Below are 16435 nucleotides of genomic sequence, written 5' to 3'. Positions count from 1 at the left end.
GCCGCTTGATTCATTCATTTGCTTAACTTGTTTTGGACCGTAAACCAGGCACGAATAGGACACCGGAAACAAAGCTCCCCACAGCAGTTTCCGCACCGGAAGTAGCATATGCTAACGTGCACATAGTCAATAAGTTGTACGTGTTACGTCCAATGGATGCATGATCTGATTAGTCGACTAATCGCAAAATTAATCGGTGACTAGTCAACTATCAAAATAATCGTTTGTGGAAGCCCTAGTATCTTTATGCATTAATGCCAGTTGCCAAGTATAAAACATTAGGGGTGAATGGGTTTTTTTGTGCCAATAAGAGCTCAATGGTCTGTCCATTTCAGGCTACTTTTTTTTTTTTTAGCTAATTCTTTGCTCAGTAAATAATCAGCCCACTAATGTTTACGATTGATTTTCTTTAACCCATGTTCATTTACTTTAGTTAAATTTGTGTGTGGCCTGTAAGCTGCTAGCATTGAATATAACTTCTTCATAGAGAATACCTAAAATAAGTTCTATATTTTTTTATGTTTGCTTTAGAAATTATTTAGTGTTTAAAAATCAGAACCAGCCTGCTGCTTGGTTTTTCAGCACCCTTCCCAAATGTAATATTTATAATGGTGATTGAAAACTGTATTTATATATTAGCCACTTCAAATGTAGTCACTGTTCATTAGACATGATCCGTTCGGTTTTCCTTTCAGATTGTTGAAAGTACAAGCACACTGGATGGGGCTGTAGCTGCTTGCCTTTTAAAATATGGTGATAAAGAAGGTAAGTATTTATTTTACTTTTCATATTGAGGTTTATTTTATAACTTAAAGGGAAATCTTTAGTTCTACAAAGAATATACCAAATCTAAACCTATAGAGAGTAAGTAAGAGTAAAAAGAAAAAAAGAAGCAATTATTAGGTGTGAAAAATAATTATTCCAAATATATGAGCATGTTATTTTAAAAATAACATCCTCTTAAAAGTGATTAAAGTAGATAGATCTGTTTCTTAATTAGTTAGATTTATTAGGAACACTGTCTGTTTTGTCCTCTCAGGCCCGAGTCAAAGCAGGAAGAGAAAGCAGGATGGAAGCAGCAGCTCTAAAGACAGTGTTGAGATTCAACCTAGCAAGAAGACAAAACCATCAGCGGTAAGCCTTCTAACTGTGTCTTAATAGTTTAAAATGGGAAGAATTGTGCATCTTTGCGACACTAATGGTGACTTCAGTCATGATACAGCATGAAAACAGTGTGCACAGAACACTGGGAATACTTTAATTTTCTTTTAAACAGAACAAAAGCGTGGTTTACAAGAACTGACTCCTGCTTTGTTTTGGTTTTTTGTAAATTAAATTGGTAATTTTATTGCATTTTTCAACGGACAGGCCTCTGATGAGGAAGAAAATGAGGACAAAGAGCCAAGCTGGGAGAAGCAGGCATCTATGGTCAGAAGACTGCAGAAGAAATTTCCTGACCAGGACAAGGAGGTGAGTGAGAGACGTCTTATATTCACAATGTCGCAATTAACATTTCCACTGATGTAAAAAATATGTTACAAAAACTGTATAAAATGGCCTGCAACGCTGCAGTAAAAAGTAAATGTGTCAATGTGCCACTTTAGTTCGGCTGGTGAGAAGGCAACCCTTGCTGTAGTGTCCTGGTTCAATTCCACCCTGGGAATTCCCCTTCTGGCTCTGCCTTCTTTTTTACATGCCACAGTCCTAGAAGGCCAACAAGTAAACTTAAAATATACATACAGTGCTTGACAAATTTATTAGACCATGACCAAGTGTATGGTTTTTACCACAGCTGCCTTCTACAATGGTCTATCCACCAGTATGTACAATGTCTTTAAGTGAAAGTTTTTGTTTAAAACAAGATTTCTAAAATGTTTGTTTTCATCCCCTAATAAATGTATTAAGCACCGTATAAAGGTGGAGAAGATGTAGTTGAACATTTACTGATGAGTTCAAAGAAAATTACATCGACACAAAATAGTAAGAAAAGGAAGTCGGTCAAAATTACAGCTGTTTCTGAAACAATGTTTTGTGTTAGTTTGACGACTGATCCGTAGTCTGTGTGTTGTAGGAGCTGAGGATGGTGCTGCAGGAACATGACTTTAATTTTGAAGATGCTCTGCAGGTTCTACAGATGTTCTCAGACACAGGTGCAAACACAACAGCTGTCATCTGAATATTTTCACTGTTTAACAAGCAGTTTATATGTACTTTCAATTTAATGTTGAAGTGCTTAACTGGTTCTGAAACCTCCGTTTGTTTTCTGATATTAGATAATACAAGTTTCAGCTCGCATGGGTCAGAAGGAAAGGTATCCAGCAAATCAAAGAAGAAAGACGAGTCAAAGAGGGAGCTGAGGCCCCGAAAAGACCAGAAAAATGCTGAAAAGAGGCAAGACCATGTCAGTGAAACGGAGGATGACAGTACAGATGATTCTGAAAATACAATGGACAGTGAAGATGATTCTGACTTGGAAGACAACGAAGACTCCAAAGAGAAAAGTGCCACTCTGTCTTCTTGGATTGTAAGAAAATCTGGTCCAGCGGCTTCATCATCCTCTGCCAACAAAACTACTACCTCTTCCTCGCTGAAGTCCTCTTCCTCTTTATCTGCTGCCCAGACTTTGTCCAGATTTGCCAGTGGAACCAGCATAGCTAAGAAGCAGGCGGCAGAGAGAAAGAGGAAGGCGCGTGCCTCTGATGAACATGTCAGTTCAGAGGGCGAAAACGACTATGAAGACACAGTGAGCAGCGAGTTTGAGGATTCAGATGATGAGCTGGACTCTAAAGTAGGCTTGACAGAAGTGAAGAGGGAGATTCTTGCATTCTTCCAGGATGCATCACTAGACGAACTGTCACTAATGTCTGGGTGCTCCATTAAAAAGGCACAGAAAATTGTGGAACTGAGACCCTTTAAAAGCTGGAAAAGCTTGGTAAGAGGCCATGTGTTTCTAAACAAGAAGCATGAAACCACAAATGGATTTCCAGCAGATTATTTATGTTAAATAAAACAGTTTGATAGAGTTTTTGTCCAAAGAGGTATAAAAACAAAGGGCTGTATTCACAGTCTGAAGTCATCTGACTGAATGCAACCTTTTGTTTATGCTGTATTGGCTTGTTCTGCAGATAACATGCTCTGTTCAGCACAATAGTTTTATCACAATAGTTTTCTTTTTCTCCACACCTCTATCATCAGAGGGTAAATATGCAAAGATGGATAAGATTTATCAGAATGTGTACAAATAGAGTAGTAATGACTCCTCTCTATATTTAGTCAGATTTATTTGTCATGTTAATTGTTGTTTGATGTTTTTCTCCTCCAGGTTGATGTTCTCAATAAGAACAATGGACTTTCAGAAGACTTGCTGGTGGGCTGCAGAGTCGTCCTCAAGGAGAGGAAGGTTGTCCTGGGGCTGATGTGCAAATGTGAGACGATTTCATCAAAAATGGTCAAACAAGTCACTCAAGTGATGGAGAAAGGGACAAGAACCATGAAACAGCCCACAGTGCTCAACACCCAGTGAGTACAGTGTAATTCTTGAAAACAGTTTGTGAACCATCTTAAATTTCTTAAGTTTTTGTGTAGTATGACCAACATCAGATTCTAATGCAAGGGTTCAAAGTAAATATTCTGAAACGTACTTCTAGAAATTAAAAGAAAACTGTCTCCGAGAGTTCAGGCTGTGTTAAAGAATAATGGGGAAATAATAGTTCAGTGGTGGTAGCATGTGGGCTGTTGTGGGGATCTTCAGACTATCTGCAGAGAGTGTCTGTTGTCGAATTGGGGCAAGTGTCAAAAATATGTGGTATAGCCGGTCTGTGGGCCGCTCTTACATGTACTGCTATTGGTTCATCTGTCAGCCATGGGGAAGAATGAAGTTACAACATGTAAAGAGCCGAAGTGAAACAGTGTTTAAAAAAATAAATGTCTCCACTGCAGTCACTGTTTGTACTTTTCATGCTATATTTTTTAATGGGTTTTTGTTTGCACAATTATTGAATGTATCTCTATTCCCATTTTCCTAGGAAAATATAAAAAGACGAGGGTCAGTTCAACATATTTGTGCAAACTGTCGATTGTTTCAATAATTTGTAACCAAAAAATTGAAATTTCGTAATAAAAAAATCAGTTCTTTATTATAACAAGATTGTTAAAAATGTCTTTACAGAACTTTAAAAAATATTTTTTAACTTGATAAAGGAGGCTTTCTGTTGTCATTTCAATGTATAAGACAAGCAAATGTGATACAAAAAACAAGCGAGTATGATGTGCAGAGTATTAGAAAGAAATGTCTGAATGTTTTTGCTACTGAGTGAAAGCTGAACGATCTTTAACTTAACTCTCCGATGTTGGAAGGAAAGTGCAGAATTTGCAAACAGTGTAGGAACCAATGTAGGAAGACTGAGGTGATTTGTGACCTCAGAATGAACTTGGCCTTAACTGCTGTTATAACAGCTTTTCATCATTTTTCCATAAATTATGCATTACGACTTAATGAGTGAGTCAGGGTGTGTTTGGGAAAAAAAGACAGACCTAGTTCTTTTTCTCAGTCTGTAATTATTGTTGTTCTTCAGGTTCCAGCTGAAACCCTATCAGCTAATTGGGCTAAAGTGGTTGCTGCTTCTTCATGAACACAAATTGAGCGGTATCCTCGCTGATGAAATGGTGAGGCAATAAGCTTGGGACCTGTTGTTAAATGTTAAATCCGACATAAGTTTGTATAAGTTTGTTTTTTTTCTTCCCAAAAAGTATAAATATGGATACTGAATTAAAGCAAATGTGTTGTTTTAGCCTAAAAATGGCAAGAGAGCACTGATTTGTGCAGTTGGTCAACATTTTGTTCTTAATATTGTTGAGAAACAACAGTGTTCAAACATAAGTGTTTGAACACTGTTGCTACTGTTCGTGTCTCATGTCTGATTGTATCGCTTTGTCTCTTTCACTGTCCAACCTGCAGGGTTTAGGGAAAACTATCCAGGCTATAGCATTTCTAGCTCAGCTGTACCAGAATGGTATTGAAGGGCCTCACCTCATCACTGTGCCTTCTTCTACACTGGGTAATGAACTCCACATGTCACGCGCTTTGCCACTTCACTTTATACCGTGTAATCTTTCAGCTTGAATAATAGTCCACATAGATAGATACTTTATTGAAATTATAACTTGAAAATTGAAACAGAACAATATACATACAGATTTTTATCTTCATTAACATTTATGGTACAAACTTCAATATTTCCATCTAAATCTTTTTATTTATATAAAACCTAAAGAAATGACAATTTCTGACCTGTGTTGTTTTCAATCTGTCTTGTAGATAATTGGGTCAGAGAGATGAAACTCTGGTGTCCAGATCTCAAAGTTCTCGTCTATTATGGTAAGGTTATAGTTAATTAAGTGTTGCTAGAAAATTAACTGAAACAGTTTTAGGAACTCGAGGATTTGTGTTCTGTGGAGCATGATGTTCACATGTAAATATGCATAATCTGTGGTGATTGTTAGAAGTTTAGCTGGATGTCACATGTCTGCTGTGTGCACTTGCACAATTAAAAAAGTTTTTTTTAAATTGTGCATTTGATTTTTGCTTCAGAATGTTTGTATCTGACCTTGCTTAAAAATCTAATTTTCTCAGTTTGTAAACAAAGCATTGTGTTTGTGTTCCTTTATTCTGTATAGGATCTATAGAAGATCGTCGCTACCTCAAACATGACATCCTGAATGGAGATGTTGACTTCAATGTCATTGTGACCACGTAAGCAAACACAGATCACTCATCATTTTAGCGAACATGCTACCAGGAGATCGAATTAGTGCAGTGAAGAATGAGCTCCTGGAGGAAACGATAGAAACGTTTCACTCATACCTTTGCTTTTATTTCATTTGTTTGTTTCTTTACAGTTATAACTTGGCAATAGGAAACGACAGCGACCGCAGCCTGTTTCGTAAGCTGCGGCTGATATATGCCATTTTTGATGAAGGCCACATGCTGAAGAACATGAACTCTTTGCGCTATCGGCATCTTATGGCTATTAATGTAAGCTGACCTCTGTGTAGTCTTTTTTTTTTAACACCACTGTGGTTTTTCTTTGTTGCGCCTAACGGGGTTCGGTTTCTGTCTGGTTCCCTGTAGGCAGAGCATCGCTTGCTGCTGACAGGAACTCCGTTACAGAACAACCTCTTAGAGCTGATGTCTCTTCTGAACTTCATCATGCCATCTATGTTCTCCAGCTCCACTACCCAGCTCTCAAAAATGTTTTCTATGGTAAGTGTCTGTCAAGTCGATTTTGTTTTGACAGAAGTGGGGTTTTTTGTACTTTTTAAGCACTAAATAACTCCAGAATTATAAGAAAATGCAACTCCTTTCTCTTTCTTCTTATGTTAAACTGTAGTCGGTCATGTCTTCTCTTATTAAATAAGAATTTGAGTGATTAAAACAGCTCAAATACCAAAACAGGTGCTGCATCAAGGAACAGGGTTTGAAAATAAACTTGAGCCTCTGAAATTAACTGATTATTCATTGTCCCCTGGTTTTCACTTTAATTACAGACAAATGTCATGATCTTTTGTTTCACAGGTTAAAACAGTGCAAGAAGAACATGCAAAATCTGTTTAGTAGTAGCGTGTTCTGTTGTTCTGTCTCCTATCTGACTCAAATTGCTTGTTACATTGCATGTTAGAAATCACATGAAGAGCAGAGTCGTTTCGAGAGGGATCGTATTTCTCAGGCCAAACTCATCATGAAACCTTTCATCCTCCGACGGATCAAGAGCGAGGTCAGTTAATCTGAGAAAGCTGCACATTTGTACTGTACAAGTATTATGAGAATTTCAAGTATTTGGAATGAAAGCCTGCATTACAGCTTTCGTTTTTTTTGCCCAAGATGTGTGAAACTCTTAATAGTAATGAACTTCAAGTCATAATTGAGTTAGAATTAAATAAATATTCATACACTTTCTATGAAAATCCTTCTTGTCTGGAGTTGATCTTATTTAAATGACTATTTGGCTAAAAGATAAGCTTCCAGGAAAAACTAACAAACAGTTTTAATCATACACATTTACAGGGATTATATGTACTAATTAACTAATGGTGCTCCTTTTTTTTCCCCCCCAAGGTCCTTCAGCAGCTTCCAGCAAAGGAAGAGACTGTGGAGTTCTGCTCAATGAGTGAGAAGCAGCGGGGTCTGTACCAGAACCTCTTTCAAAAACTCAAATCCACCACGAATGGCGAAAGTAAGCCCCACATTAAATGAACTGGGTGGAATTAGAGCTCTTTAGTATAACTCGGGATACTATTTTACAGTAATATAGAACAATGTTTGATTAATAATTCCTGACATGCATCTTCTCTTCAGAGCGAGAGTTGTGTAATGTGATGATGCAGCTGAGGAAGATGGCCAACCACCCTCTGCTTCATAGACAGTACTACACCACTGAAAAACTAAAAGCCATGAGCAAGCTTATGCTCAAGGTGAGGATACTCCCCGACAACCACTGTTTGTGTTCTTTATTGTGTTTTGTTTGTCTTGTTGGCTGAATTATCGATTAGCTCATGCTAAGACAGTGAGCCCTCCGTCCACATTTCCGAAGAATCACTACTATGTTCTGGAGGACTCCTTGTTTTTGCACACAGTGATCACCTAATAAGTCTTTGCTGATAGTGTTCAAGTTCAATGTCACTTTTGGTGGTTTTCAAGGGAATTTGATTCTCATTAGTTCAATACAACCAATGACATGAAACATATCACTTTCTCTGCTTCACACATTACAACAACCTTTGAATCGTGAAGTTATTGACATTCTGGTTTTTCATTCTGTTATCCAGAAACGTCTTCAAGTTGTGATATTTAGCTTGCAGATTTGGCTCACAACACCAAACATTTAGATTTCTTTGCCATCATCATGTTTTTGGATCCTGGTACGCTGTTGACTAGCTGAATGCTGGACTTTGATTTAGTACATTTTCATACGTTTTGGGTCGTCTCTTTTTCTCTCTCCTCAGGAGCCAACACACTTTGATGCAGATCCTGTTCTGATACAGGAGGACATGGAGGTGATGTCAGATTTTGAGCTGAATCGTCTGTGCCAGCAGTACTCCACTATCAGCTCCTACCAGCTTGAAAATGATCTCCTGTTTGACTCTGGAAAATTCCACCACCTTACAAAGCTGCTGGCCTCACTTAAAGAGAAGGTAGATAGAAATATACCGAACCATTTCGTTCTACGTTTTTGATTTTTGGAGCACAGGTTTAAGATTTTTTACAGCACAACCTTCCTGTCGTCATACAGGGGGACCGAGTGGTATTATTCAGTCAGTTCACCATGATGCTTGATATTGTGGAAGTGCTGCTGAAACATCTTATGCATCGTTACATCAGACTGGATGGATCCACACCCATAGCGGACAGGTGGGTTTCAAATATTGAAATAAGATCATTGTAGCTAACAAGGCATCAAGCATTTGATGTTATTAGGTCTAAATCTTTTCCTTTAAAATTATTTATTGGACTTCATTCTTGCGGTTCTCAGTCATATAGGTCATGCTTATCTAAGGAGCTTGGAAAGAAAAGCGACTAGACTTTAAACTTCTTTTCAGTCACTTTTTTCCCCAAGCTCCTTAGATTCTAGTTATATTCTATGTTCTGCAAACCAGTAGAATAAAATTGTAACGTGATTTAAATTTAATATCTAAAAGGTCACGTTGTGCACATGTGGATGTCTATACAGACACTTTGACTGGAACTTAAACAACATCAGATATTACATTACAGTAAAGGCACCTTAAATCCTGCAGAAGTGTTTGTTAAAGTTTAAGCTGTTTGAAAAGTTTAGCACATCTGTTATTCTAGCTGTTGCATCAGGTAAAAATGTGTCAAAATGGAACCAATGTCTGTTCAATTCAGCTTGTACCCACCTGTAGCTGTTAAATGGTTTTCTTTCTCCTTCAGGATTGTGTTGATTGATGAGTTCAACACAGACCCTGACATATTTGTGTTCCTGCTGTCAACCCGTGCTGGCGGCCTCGGCATAAACCTGACCTCAGCTAACGTTGTGATTCTACATGACATCGACTGCAATCCCTACAATGACAAACAAGCAGAGGATAGGTGTCACCGTGTGGGCCAGACCAGGTTAGATGGAATCTGTGTACAATCCTAGATATATTTTACCCAACAATGTCTTGTGATTGTGCCTTATCATGTCAGTTACTGGGCAGAAAAGCGTTTTGCAATATCAATGCAGGTTCTGTTGGGAGGAAATTCTGTGGTTAGTATGGTTGCACACATGCAGTGTGTGTAGTGATGGATCTACTTCTGTGTATCAGAACTGTACAGGTGATTAAGCTGATCAGTAAGGACACTATAGAGGACTGCATCCTGCAACTGGGCAACAAGAAACTAAAGCTGGAGCAGGACATGATCTCATCTGAACAAAGTAAGGAGATATTTAAAGATATGTGCTGTACCTATTTTCACCGAAGGTTTCTCTAGTAGATAAATTCAATTAGATAAATGCATTTGTTTCGGTTTTTAAAATAAACATGAAAAAAAAATACTCAAAACATAAAAAACAGTAGTGAGGATTTCATTAAGAAGTTCTAACCTTTAAGGCCCAAAGTGTGCTTCTGTTCTTTTAAACATGGTCAGCTGCTTTCACAATAAACTCCTGCAAATTTTGTACGAGTACCAAATTTGTCAGAGAGATTATTGCCCCTCACTCACGTCTGTGCTCTGCAAGCAGACACTTTGAATATTTATTTTAGCAAGTAATACTGTCTGGCCATCTGACACTTCTCTTTCTCTGCGTGAGCACCCGAATCGATACTCTGTTTTGCTTCTTTCTGTCTTTGAGTGACATTTTTAAACACCACAGCTGCTATCTTTAGCTTATGTGTACGACATATTTTTGTCAGATAAAGGTTGCAAGCCTCTGACTGCAGTGTCTACATCTGTAAATATTTGCTTTTGATTTCTGCTAAAACTCCAGCTGACTTTAAAACTTGGTCCAAGTTTTATGGGGTTTTTCTGTTTGGAAAGTGCATGAATTCCAGGAGCAGTTATTGGATTAACCTGATTCTATTGTGGAAAATGTGGGAAATTGATTAACATTATTAGGCAGGTGAAGTGCAAACAATGAGGATTGAGAAGATAATCACAGGAAAATGTAGATATTTTTTGCAGTGTGTACCCTGCCTTTTGTTAACTGGAATAGCTAAGTTGGTTAGGCTAATTCAAAAATAATGCTAACAAATGATTTGTCCTTTAGGTGATGAGGGGACCATACCTGAGGATATGGCATCTTTGATCAAAGCCTCACTGGGACTGTGATACACAAATATGTGAAACTTGAAACTGTACAAATGCATTTGTATGGAGTCTCCTGAGATTTCGGGAAGACTTGAGTATTCTGACTGAGCTAACACCATTGTGTCTGTACTTGAGAACTGCTGTAAACCATAAACTGCCATGCAAACACTGAAATCCAATAGATCAGATTTACAGTGTGACATGGCAGCTGTGCCTAAAACAGTTTTTACATACACACAGTTTTTGCTCACACTTTGACTACACGACCAGTATAAACTGCATTTTAGCCTCTGCATTTTGTAAGTGTACCAAGCAGTAAAAACTTGAAAGAGTGTGATTTTTAAATCTTTAGTAGTAAAAAAGTATTTAAAGTACACTATCGCACTGGTCTGACAGAATTAAAGTGTCGTTTAAGTTTAAACATATGCAGTGTTGCTCTGCTCCCATTCAGATAAAAGTAACATGGTGGTAAGGAGAATGATGCTTACTTGCCAAACTTTGATACAGGAAATATTTTAAAATCTAGGACTTAAAGAAGAAGGTTCGAGCATGGAGAATGGTGGATATATTTTTACCCGCCGTTCCATACAGTGTTTGTGTGTTCAGAGAAATACAGTTCAAATAGCAAGTATACTGAAAATGTTGTTCACATTAAATTCCTCTACCATTTCTGATTTAAAATTTGTGGCTGCATCACATGCATATGGACTCTGTCAGTGTTAAGTGTAATGTCTTACATTTCATCCTGTTGTCATCTTCTAATTACATATTTAGGAAAGGCAGACTGCATCAAGCATACAGATATTTTAATTCTTATCCTGGTATGTAAGAAAAAACCTATGGTGCTTGAATTTCTTTCATAGCTGTTTCTACTCCTTTAATTATCGTGCCGAGAGAAGACTTTTCGATTTAAGGAAGCAGCTGCCGCATTCGTGTACTGTATAAGTAGATAATGTGTTGTTATTGTAAAAGTGTTACTGTAAAAGCTTTTACTAAGTCATGTGTATGTTTGTTTGTTTTTTTTAGTTTCTTGTTAAAACTGAATAATAAATATTGGAATAATTGTTTGTGTGGTGTCTATAACAGTGCACCAGTAGAGGGAGCCAATGACAATTTTTTAACTATTATTATCAGAGATTACAAAGATCCTCCCAAAGGCCAGAGTTGGTAACGGTCTGTAGTAGTATACATTGCTGAACTATAATTACATTTCCAATTTTTCATTTGGAGAAACAGTAAAGAGTGCCAAAATAATCACAGAGCAATAATATAAGAAATTATTAATAAACTAAAATTGGGAGGTCTGATATTTTTTCAGAAAATAATTGTTTGTATAAGTGCGTATTGTTACCTTGTTGCTGATGTAGACAGTTCCAACAGGCTTAAGAAAAGTCAAGGGTACTTAAAGATGAAACTGGTAATGTCTTGATTCAATTGTTTTTTTTAAATTTTGGTTTATACAAAAATGCTGCTGACATGTATATAGAAGACTAACAACAAGTAGGCTATCAAAATGTATCAATTTAATATAATGTACAATTGCACACTTTATCATTCATTATATATGTATATCATTAGAATGCATTCATGTCAGATTAAAAAATTAGGAAAAATTTGTTCCTGTAAAAATGTGCTCAAATACCCCATCAAATTGGAACACCGCTGAAGGTCAGCAAACATTTTGGTGCACATTTTACCAAGTTGTTCTGTCATATAGGCAAATCACAAGAATGACTTAATGTCTTGGAAAACAGAACCACCAGATGATTATATAGAGTACTGTGCAAAAGTCTTGAGCCATATCTAATTCCTTTTTGTTTCCAAGAGTTTATTGTAATTTTTAAAGTGTCTTTATTTTTATTTGGTCACTCATTTAAAGTCCAGTCCTTGTACCTTGTACCATGCAGCACTGACCCATGGCTTATTCAAGCATAATAAAAAGCACCTATTCCAGTACTGTCTATGCACAGATAGCTCGGCAAAGAAACAGTTTTAAGTTAAAAACGGTTAAAACTTGACATATTTCAGCATGGTGTTCAGCGTGTCCTTAAAAATAGGAGGACTTAAATAAGTCAAAGACCATAGATGGTATCTGAGAGAGAAATCTGTTTTTCCAGTTTATCCATCGACCAGTCACTGAAGCATCATCAGAAATGGTCTTAAGAGAAAAATGGCTGTCGAGGAGCTGTTCAAGTAAGGGAAAGATAAAAGGCTGGGGCGTGGCCAATTACACAAGAACTGGACTGAAAATTAAAAGCAACAGGTCTTAACAGCCACAGCCATTGTAAGACATGGTTGAAACTGACTTGGTTTGGGGCTGCATTGGAACCAGTGGTTTTGGGAATCATCTGAATGGCCACAGCTTCATTTTTCAGCATGACAATATTCTATCCATGCATGCAGTAAAAGCATGCATGGATAGAAAAACACACAAACGCTCAGTCATAGATCAGAATCTGAACGTCAGCATTATTGAAGCAGTCTGGGGATCATCTTGACAGAGAACAAAGCAAAAAGTAGCCAACATACAAAGTACAGCATTAGAATGTCCTTCAAGAAGCCTGGAGATCTACTTCTGAAGGCTACTTAAAAAAAATGACAAGAAAGCTTGTCTAACAGAATTCAGTCTGTGTTGAAGACTACAGGTGGTCATACCAAATATTGACTTTTAAGCTCATTACAAATGTACAAACCCTTATTTTGTCTTAGATTTTTTTTTTAATAAATGTTGATCTTGTAATGTTTGTTGCTGCACCTATTTCCTGTTTTCATAGCAAAATATGGAGAAACAAAGAAATGAGGTACAGACTTTTGCACTACTGTAAATCCATACCTAATCTACTCAGCATTGGGGGAGTATCGTCCACACCTATATCCTGTCAAGTGAGCATCACAGTTGATTCTGTAGGTAAAATAGAGAACTCCTTTGCGCAGCTGACAGCTTAAGGAATGAATTCCTCGCTCTGGAAACACAATACACCTCCCTGCAATATCATTGTAAAGCACGTCCCTATCCCAGACTTCAAACCTCAACTCCTGACCCAGCTCCACTGAGCCAAAGTCATAGGTGGCATTCCATATCGGGTCATTGTCATCCATCACCGTGTCAGTCTCTTCATATATGCCATTGTAGAAGATCTTCACATAGGCATCTGTTTTTGTGAAGGTGTCTGCCCTCAGGCCTGCAGCTCTGTGAATCTCCAGTTGGAGAGTTCCTCTACCAGCCCTTAAAGGGCAGCAGTTATGGTCCAGGTTGGGAGTCGGTGAGCAGTTCTTGAAACCAAGTTGGTCTTCCTTCAGCTGGTTCTCTTTTATGTACTCTGAGACAGTCCTTATCAGATTAGCGCTGATTTGTGAATCCTCCACCAAGTGATGCAGAGGGAAGATGGCATAAGAAACCACATCGGGGTTTTCATGAAGGCTGTTCATCCAGCTGTGGTAGGCTTCAGATGGGTCCTGCTGGTAGAGGATGTCAGGGAAGTACCTCTCTCCTCCAGTAACCTCAATCTTATGGGTCATGAAGCCTTGGTAAAAGCCCATGCTCATGTTGCCTTTAAATAGGCTGTCACACCTGTTGGAGAAAGATACATTGGCTGGGAGGAAACCCAATGCCATACGGAGTTCAACATTCAGGCAGTTTTTGATCTCTGCCTCTGAAAAGCCCTTCAGGGTGGCCAGGCAGGTCCTGAAGGCAGTGATTCGCCTCACCTTACCACCGAGCTGGACCTAACACAAAACAGTAATAGAATGCATTATAACATCACCATTATTTTGCAGCAGAAATGCTTTCCACAGCCTACATATTGCAGCATTAAACCCCTGTGTATCCAACAAGTTTCACTGACCTGGTGTATATAGTGTGTTCCATAAGTGTCTATTAGACGTCTGTATATGGCTCTGTTCTGGCTTGTGTTTAAACTCTGTGGGAGTCTCTTGAGATGCTTTGTGAACTCTGCACTCAGCGGTGGATGATCAGCCAGCCTGTAGCTGCAAAAACAAAAGGCATGTGGAGTTCAATCATGAAACAACAGCAATTGAACCTTGCTTTTCTGTAAGAGGGACGATAAGCAGCTCAGTCCACTGAGTCCAACAATTCCAAAAGTAAACATTTCTCTCACATTGTAATCGAGGTCATCCTTTCAGTTGTAACACATACAACTGAAAGGATGAGCCTGTGTTGCTTTACCTGTAATAGGTGCAACTGATTTCATGAATGGCAAAAGTGGCTTTGTCCACACTGTGCTGCGAACGTGCAAACTTTGCCAAATCTGAGCGGCTTCCTCCCAGAACTGCCTTTCCAATGTTGTCAAGGCTTAAACCCAAATCCCAGTTGTTGTTAACCAGCGAGTTGGAGCTGCGCAGCAGGGAGTCCACAGAGTGGTGAAGTGCACTGGAAAGCTGCTTAGAGCAGCGGCTGAAGGGACGCCAGTCAAGCACTGAAGCTGGGAGTCTCTGAATCTGTGGAGCAGATGAAAGGCAGGAAGTGGAGCGGGATGCAGGTGGTGGAGGAAAATATAGGAAGTTGAGGGGGAGGAAAAATGCAGGAAAGTACAGAAAAAAACAGGGTGAAGGAATGAACTTGAGGCTGATAAAGAGTGTGAAGGTTAAGTAGTAGGTTTCATGTTTTCACCTCTCCTTTTTGGAATCGGTTCGGACACAGTGTGCAGGTGTGGTTGTCAGCTAGGTGGGCTTTGACATTGATGACATATGCTCCTGTCCGACGCATCCGCACCACGTCAAAGCCTTCTCCAGCCAGATTGTGGCCCGGTACAAAAGGAGCCTTCTCACACTGGGACCCTGTGCCACTCCGACAGGCCTGGACACTGCAGTCTTCCAGCATAATTGGCAAAGCCAACATAAACAGGAAAATGTGTCTCTGCTGGTATCCTCCTGCACACATGGTTACCTATAGGTACAGTGAGGGATAAAAAAAAGGGAGTCAGTGGATATTAATGGTTACTGTGTATAAGCACATTTTTGTAACTGAGTTATTTTCCTTTGAAATAAAGAAAATGTGATTTTTTTTTAATTGATGTAAATGCAGATGAGCTTCTAATCCTCTTAAATATATAAGCTGTAATCAGGCCACAGATATTTTGTTAAAGCTGAGAATGTGCACATTGGTGGCATACATTCTTACCTTGTCCTAGCTTTCTTTGTCCTCTACGTTTCGTTGTTGTCCAGTATTTTTTCCACAGCCAAAATAAATCCCCCTCCTTATTTGCACCGTTGATTGCACAGCTCGCTGTGAACAATGGAACCTCAGGCTGACGTCTCGATCCTGCTGGAAATAAAATCACGGTTGGACGAGCCTTAGCGTTGCTGAGAGGTTGTGCTGGAAGCCTGCTGCGTGCACACTTTGGTCTATCATCTGCCTTTTAAAAAAAACATGGAGGGAGTTGCCTGGCTATGCTGCTCTCTCCCTCTCTGTCTCTCTCCCTCTCTACCCCAAGGCCTTCCCAATTTCCTCAGCATGAGCGGGTTTGTTTTTATTCTCAAGACCCAGTTCTGTAAATCCCTCACAGCCCTGTATGTCTGTGCACGTGCATGTGCATTTGTGGGGGAGGGAAATTTTGTGTAGTCACGAGAGAAAAGATGAACAGTGGTCTGAGCAGTCTTTACGGGAAATGGGTGTGTATTTATGTATGTTTGTACATGTGAGTGTACAGTGCACGGGTGTATGTCTGCTGGACTGAATCTGTGCTTTCGTTCACATAATGTCTGAGCTGGCCTGTCTGTGTGCTGATAACCTTACCAAAACCATGAGCTCAGCTTTGCCACTGTCTATTTCTGGATGTGGGTGGCGTGTTTGTGGTTTTTTCTCAGTAAGGACAAAGGAGAGAAACATGTCTTTATGCAAAAGGTTTCATTCAGTGTAAGAGGTATTCAGTTCATATTTGAATAAAGAATATTTTGTGTGGTGCCACAGATTTATGCAAGTTTTCCTGGTGTAAGTTCCCTTCACTGTTAAAATTTTGTTCTTTACACTTTATACTATACAAACTATAAAGCAGGTATACTATAAAGTTCCAGTTAAATATGCTTTGTATCAGGTCAAAGATCTAGCACAAATTCATTTGTTGTATCATGAAAAAAATTCATACAAACCCTGATCTAGGTAAGTCTTTT

General features: G+C 38.7%; 2 protein-coding genes across 3 annotated transcripts in view; one reads left to right on the top strand and one right to left on the bottom strand.

Annotated features, from left to right (window-relative positions):
* The window catches only part of smarcad1a (SNF2 related chromatin remodeling ATPase with DExD box 1a), a 15490-nt gene extending 4132 nt beyond the window's left edge, over nucleotides 1-11358 (top strand). For both annotated transcript variants that reach the window (XM_005722011.2, XM_005722010.2), the window contains exons 4-23: nucleotides 696-765; nucleotides 1040-1134; nucleotides 1369-1470; nucleotides 2072-2150; nucleotides 2274-2932; nucleotides 3323-3519; nucleotides 4575-4665; nucleotides 4958-5057; nucleotides 5318-5377; nucleotides 5677-5752; nucleotides 5899-6034; nucleotides 6131-6262; nucleotides 6678-6773; nucleotides 7115-7232; nucleotides 7355-7470; nucleotides 8002-8190; nucleotides 8289-8407; nucleotides 8948-9130; nucleotides 9325-9434; nucleotides 10266-11358. In XM_005722011.2, the coding sequence (XP_005722068.1) occupies nucleotides 696-765; nucleotides 1040-1134; nucleotides 1369-1470; nucleotides 2072-2150; nucleotides 2274-2932; nucleotides 3323-3519; nucleotides 4575-4665; nucleotides 4958-5057; nucleotides 5318-5377; nucleotides 5677-5752; nucleotides 5899-6034; nucleotides 6131-6262; nucleotides 6678-6773; nucleotides 7115-7232; nucleotides 7355-7470; nucleotides 8002-8190; nucleotides 8289-8407; nucleotides 8948-9130; nucleotides 9325-9434; nucleotides 10266-10327 (2790 nt within the window). In that variant the 3' untranslated portion in view covers nucleotides 10328-11358. The remainder of the gene's footprint in view (nucleotides 1-695; nucleotides 766-1039; nucleotides 1135-1368; nucleotides 1471-2071; nucleotides 2151-2273; nucleotides 2933-3322; nucleotides 3520-4574; nucleotides 4666-4957; nucleotides 5058-5317; nucleotides 5378-5676; nucleotides 5753-5898; nucleotides 6035-6130; nucleotides 6263-6677; nucleotides 6774-7114; nucleotides 7233-7354; nucleotides 7471-8001; nucleotides 8191-8288; nucleotides 8408-8947; nucleotides 9131-9324; nucleotides 9435-10265) is intronic.
* A 1700-nt stretch (nucleotides 11359-13058) lies between these two features.
* On the bottom strand, nucleotides 13059-15822 carry LOC102196669 (perforin-1-like). Its single transcript, XM_005722009.1, has 5 exons — nucleotides 15447-15822; nucleotides 14937-15212; nucleotides 14493-14764; nucleotides 14152-14293; nucleotides 13059-14032 (listed from the first exon to the last, which is right to left on the bottom strand). The coding sequence occupies exons 2-5, from the start codon at nucleotides 15204-15206 to the stop codon at nucleotides 13145-13147; spliced, it is 1572 nt and encodes a 523-aa protein (XP_005722066.1). The 5' UTR covers nucleotides 15207-15212; nucleotides 15447-15822; the 3' UTR covers nucleotides 13059-13144.
* Between the last annotated feature and the right edge of the window lie 613 nt (nucleotides 15823-16435).

Source organism: Pundamilia nyererei, unplaced genomic scaffold (assembly GCF_000239375.1).
Source record: "Pundamilia nyererei isolate P.nyererei 1_Seehausen unplaced genomic scaffold, PunNye1.0 scaffold00006, whole genome shotgun sequence".
NCBI lineage: Eukaryota > Metazoa > Chordata > Actinopteri > Cichliformes > Cichlidae > Pundamilia > Pundamilia nyererei.
The sequence above is the reverse complement of the archived record's forward strand: the minus strand, read 5'-3'. Positions and strand labels throughout refer to the sequence as shown.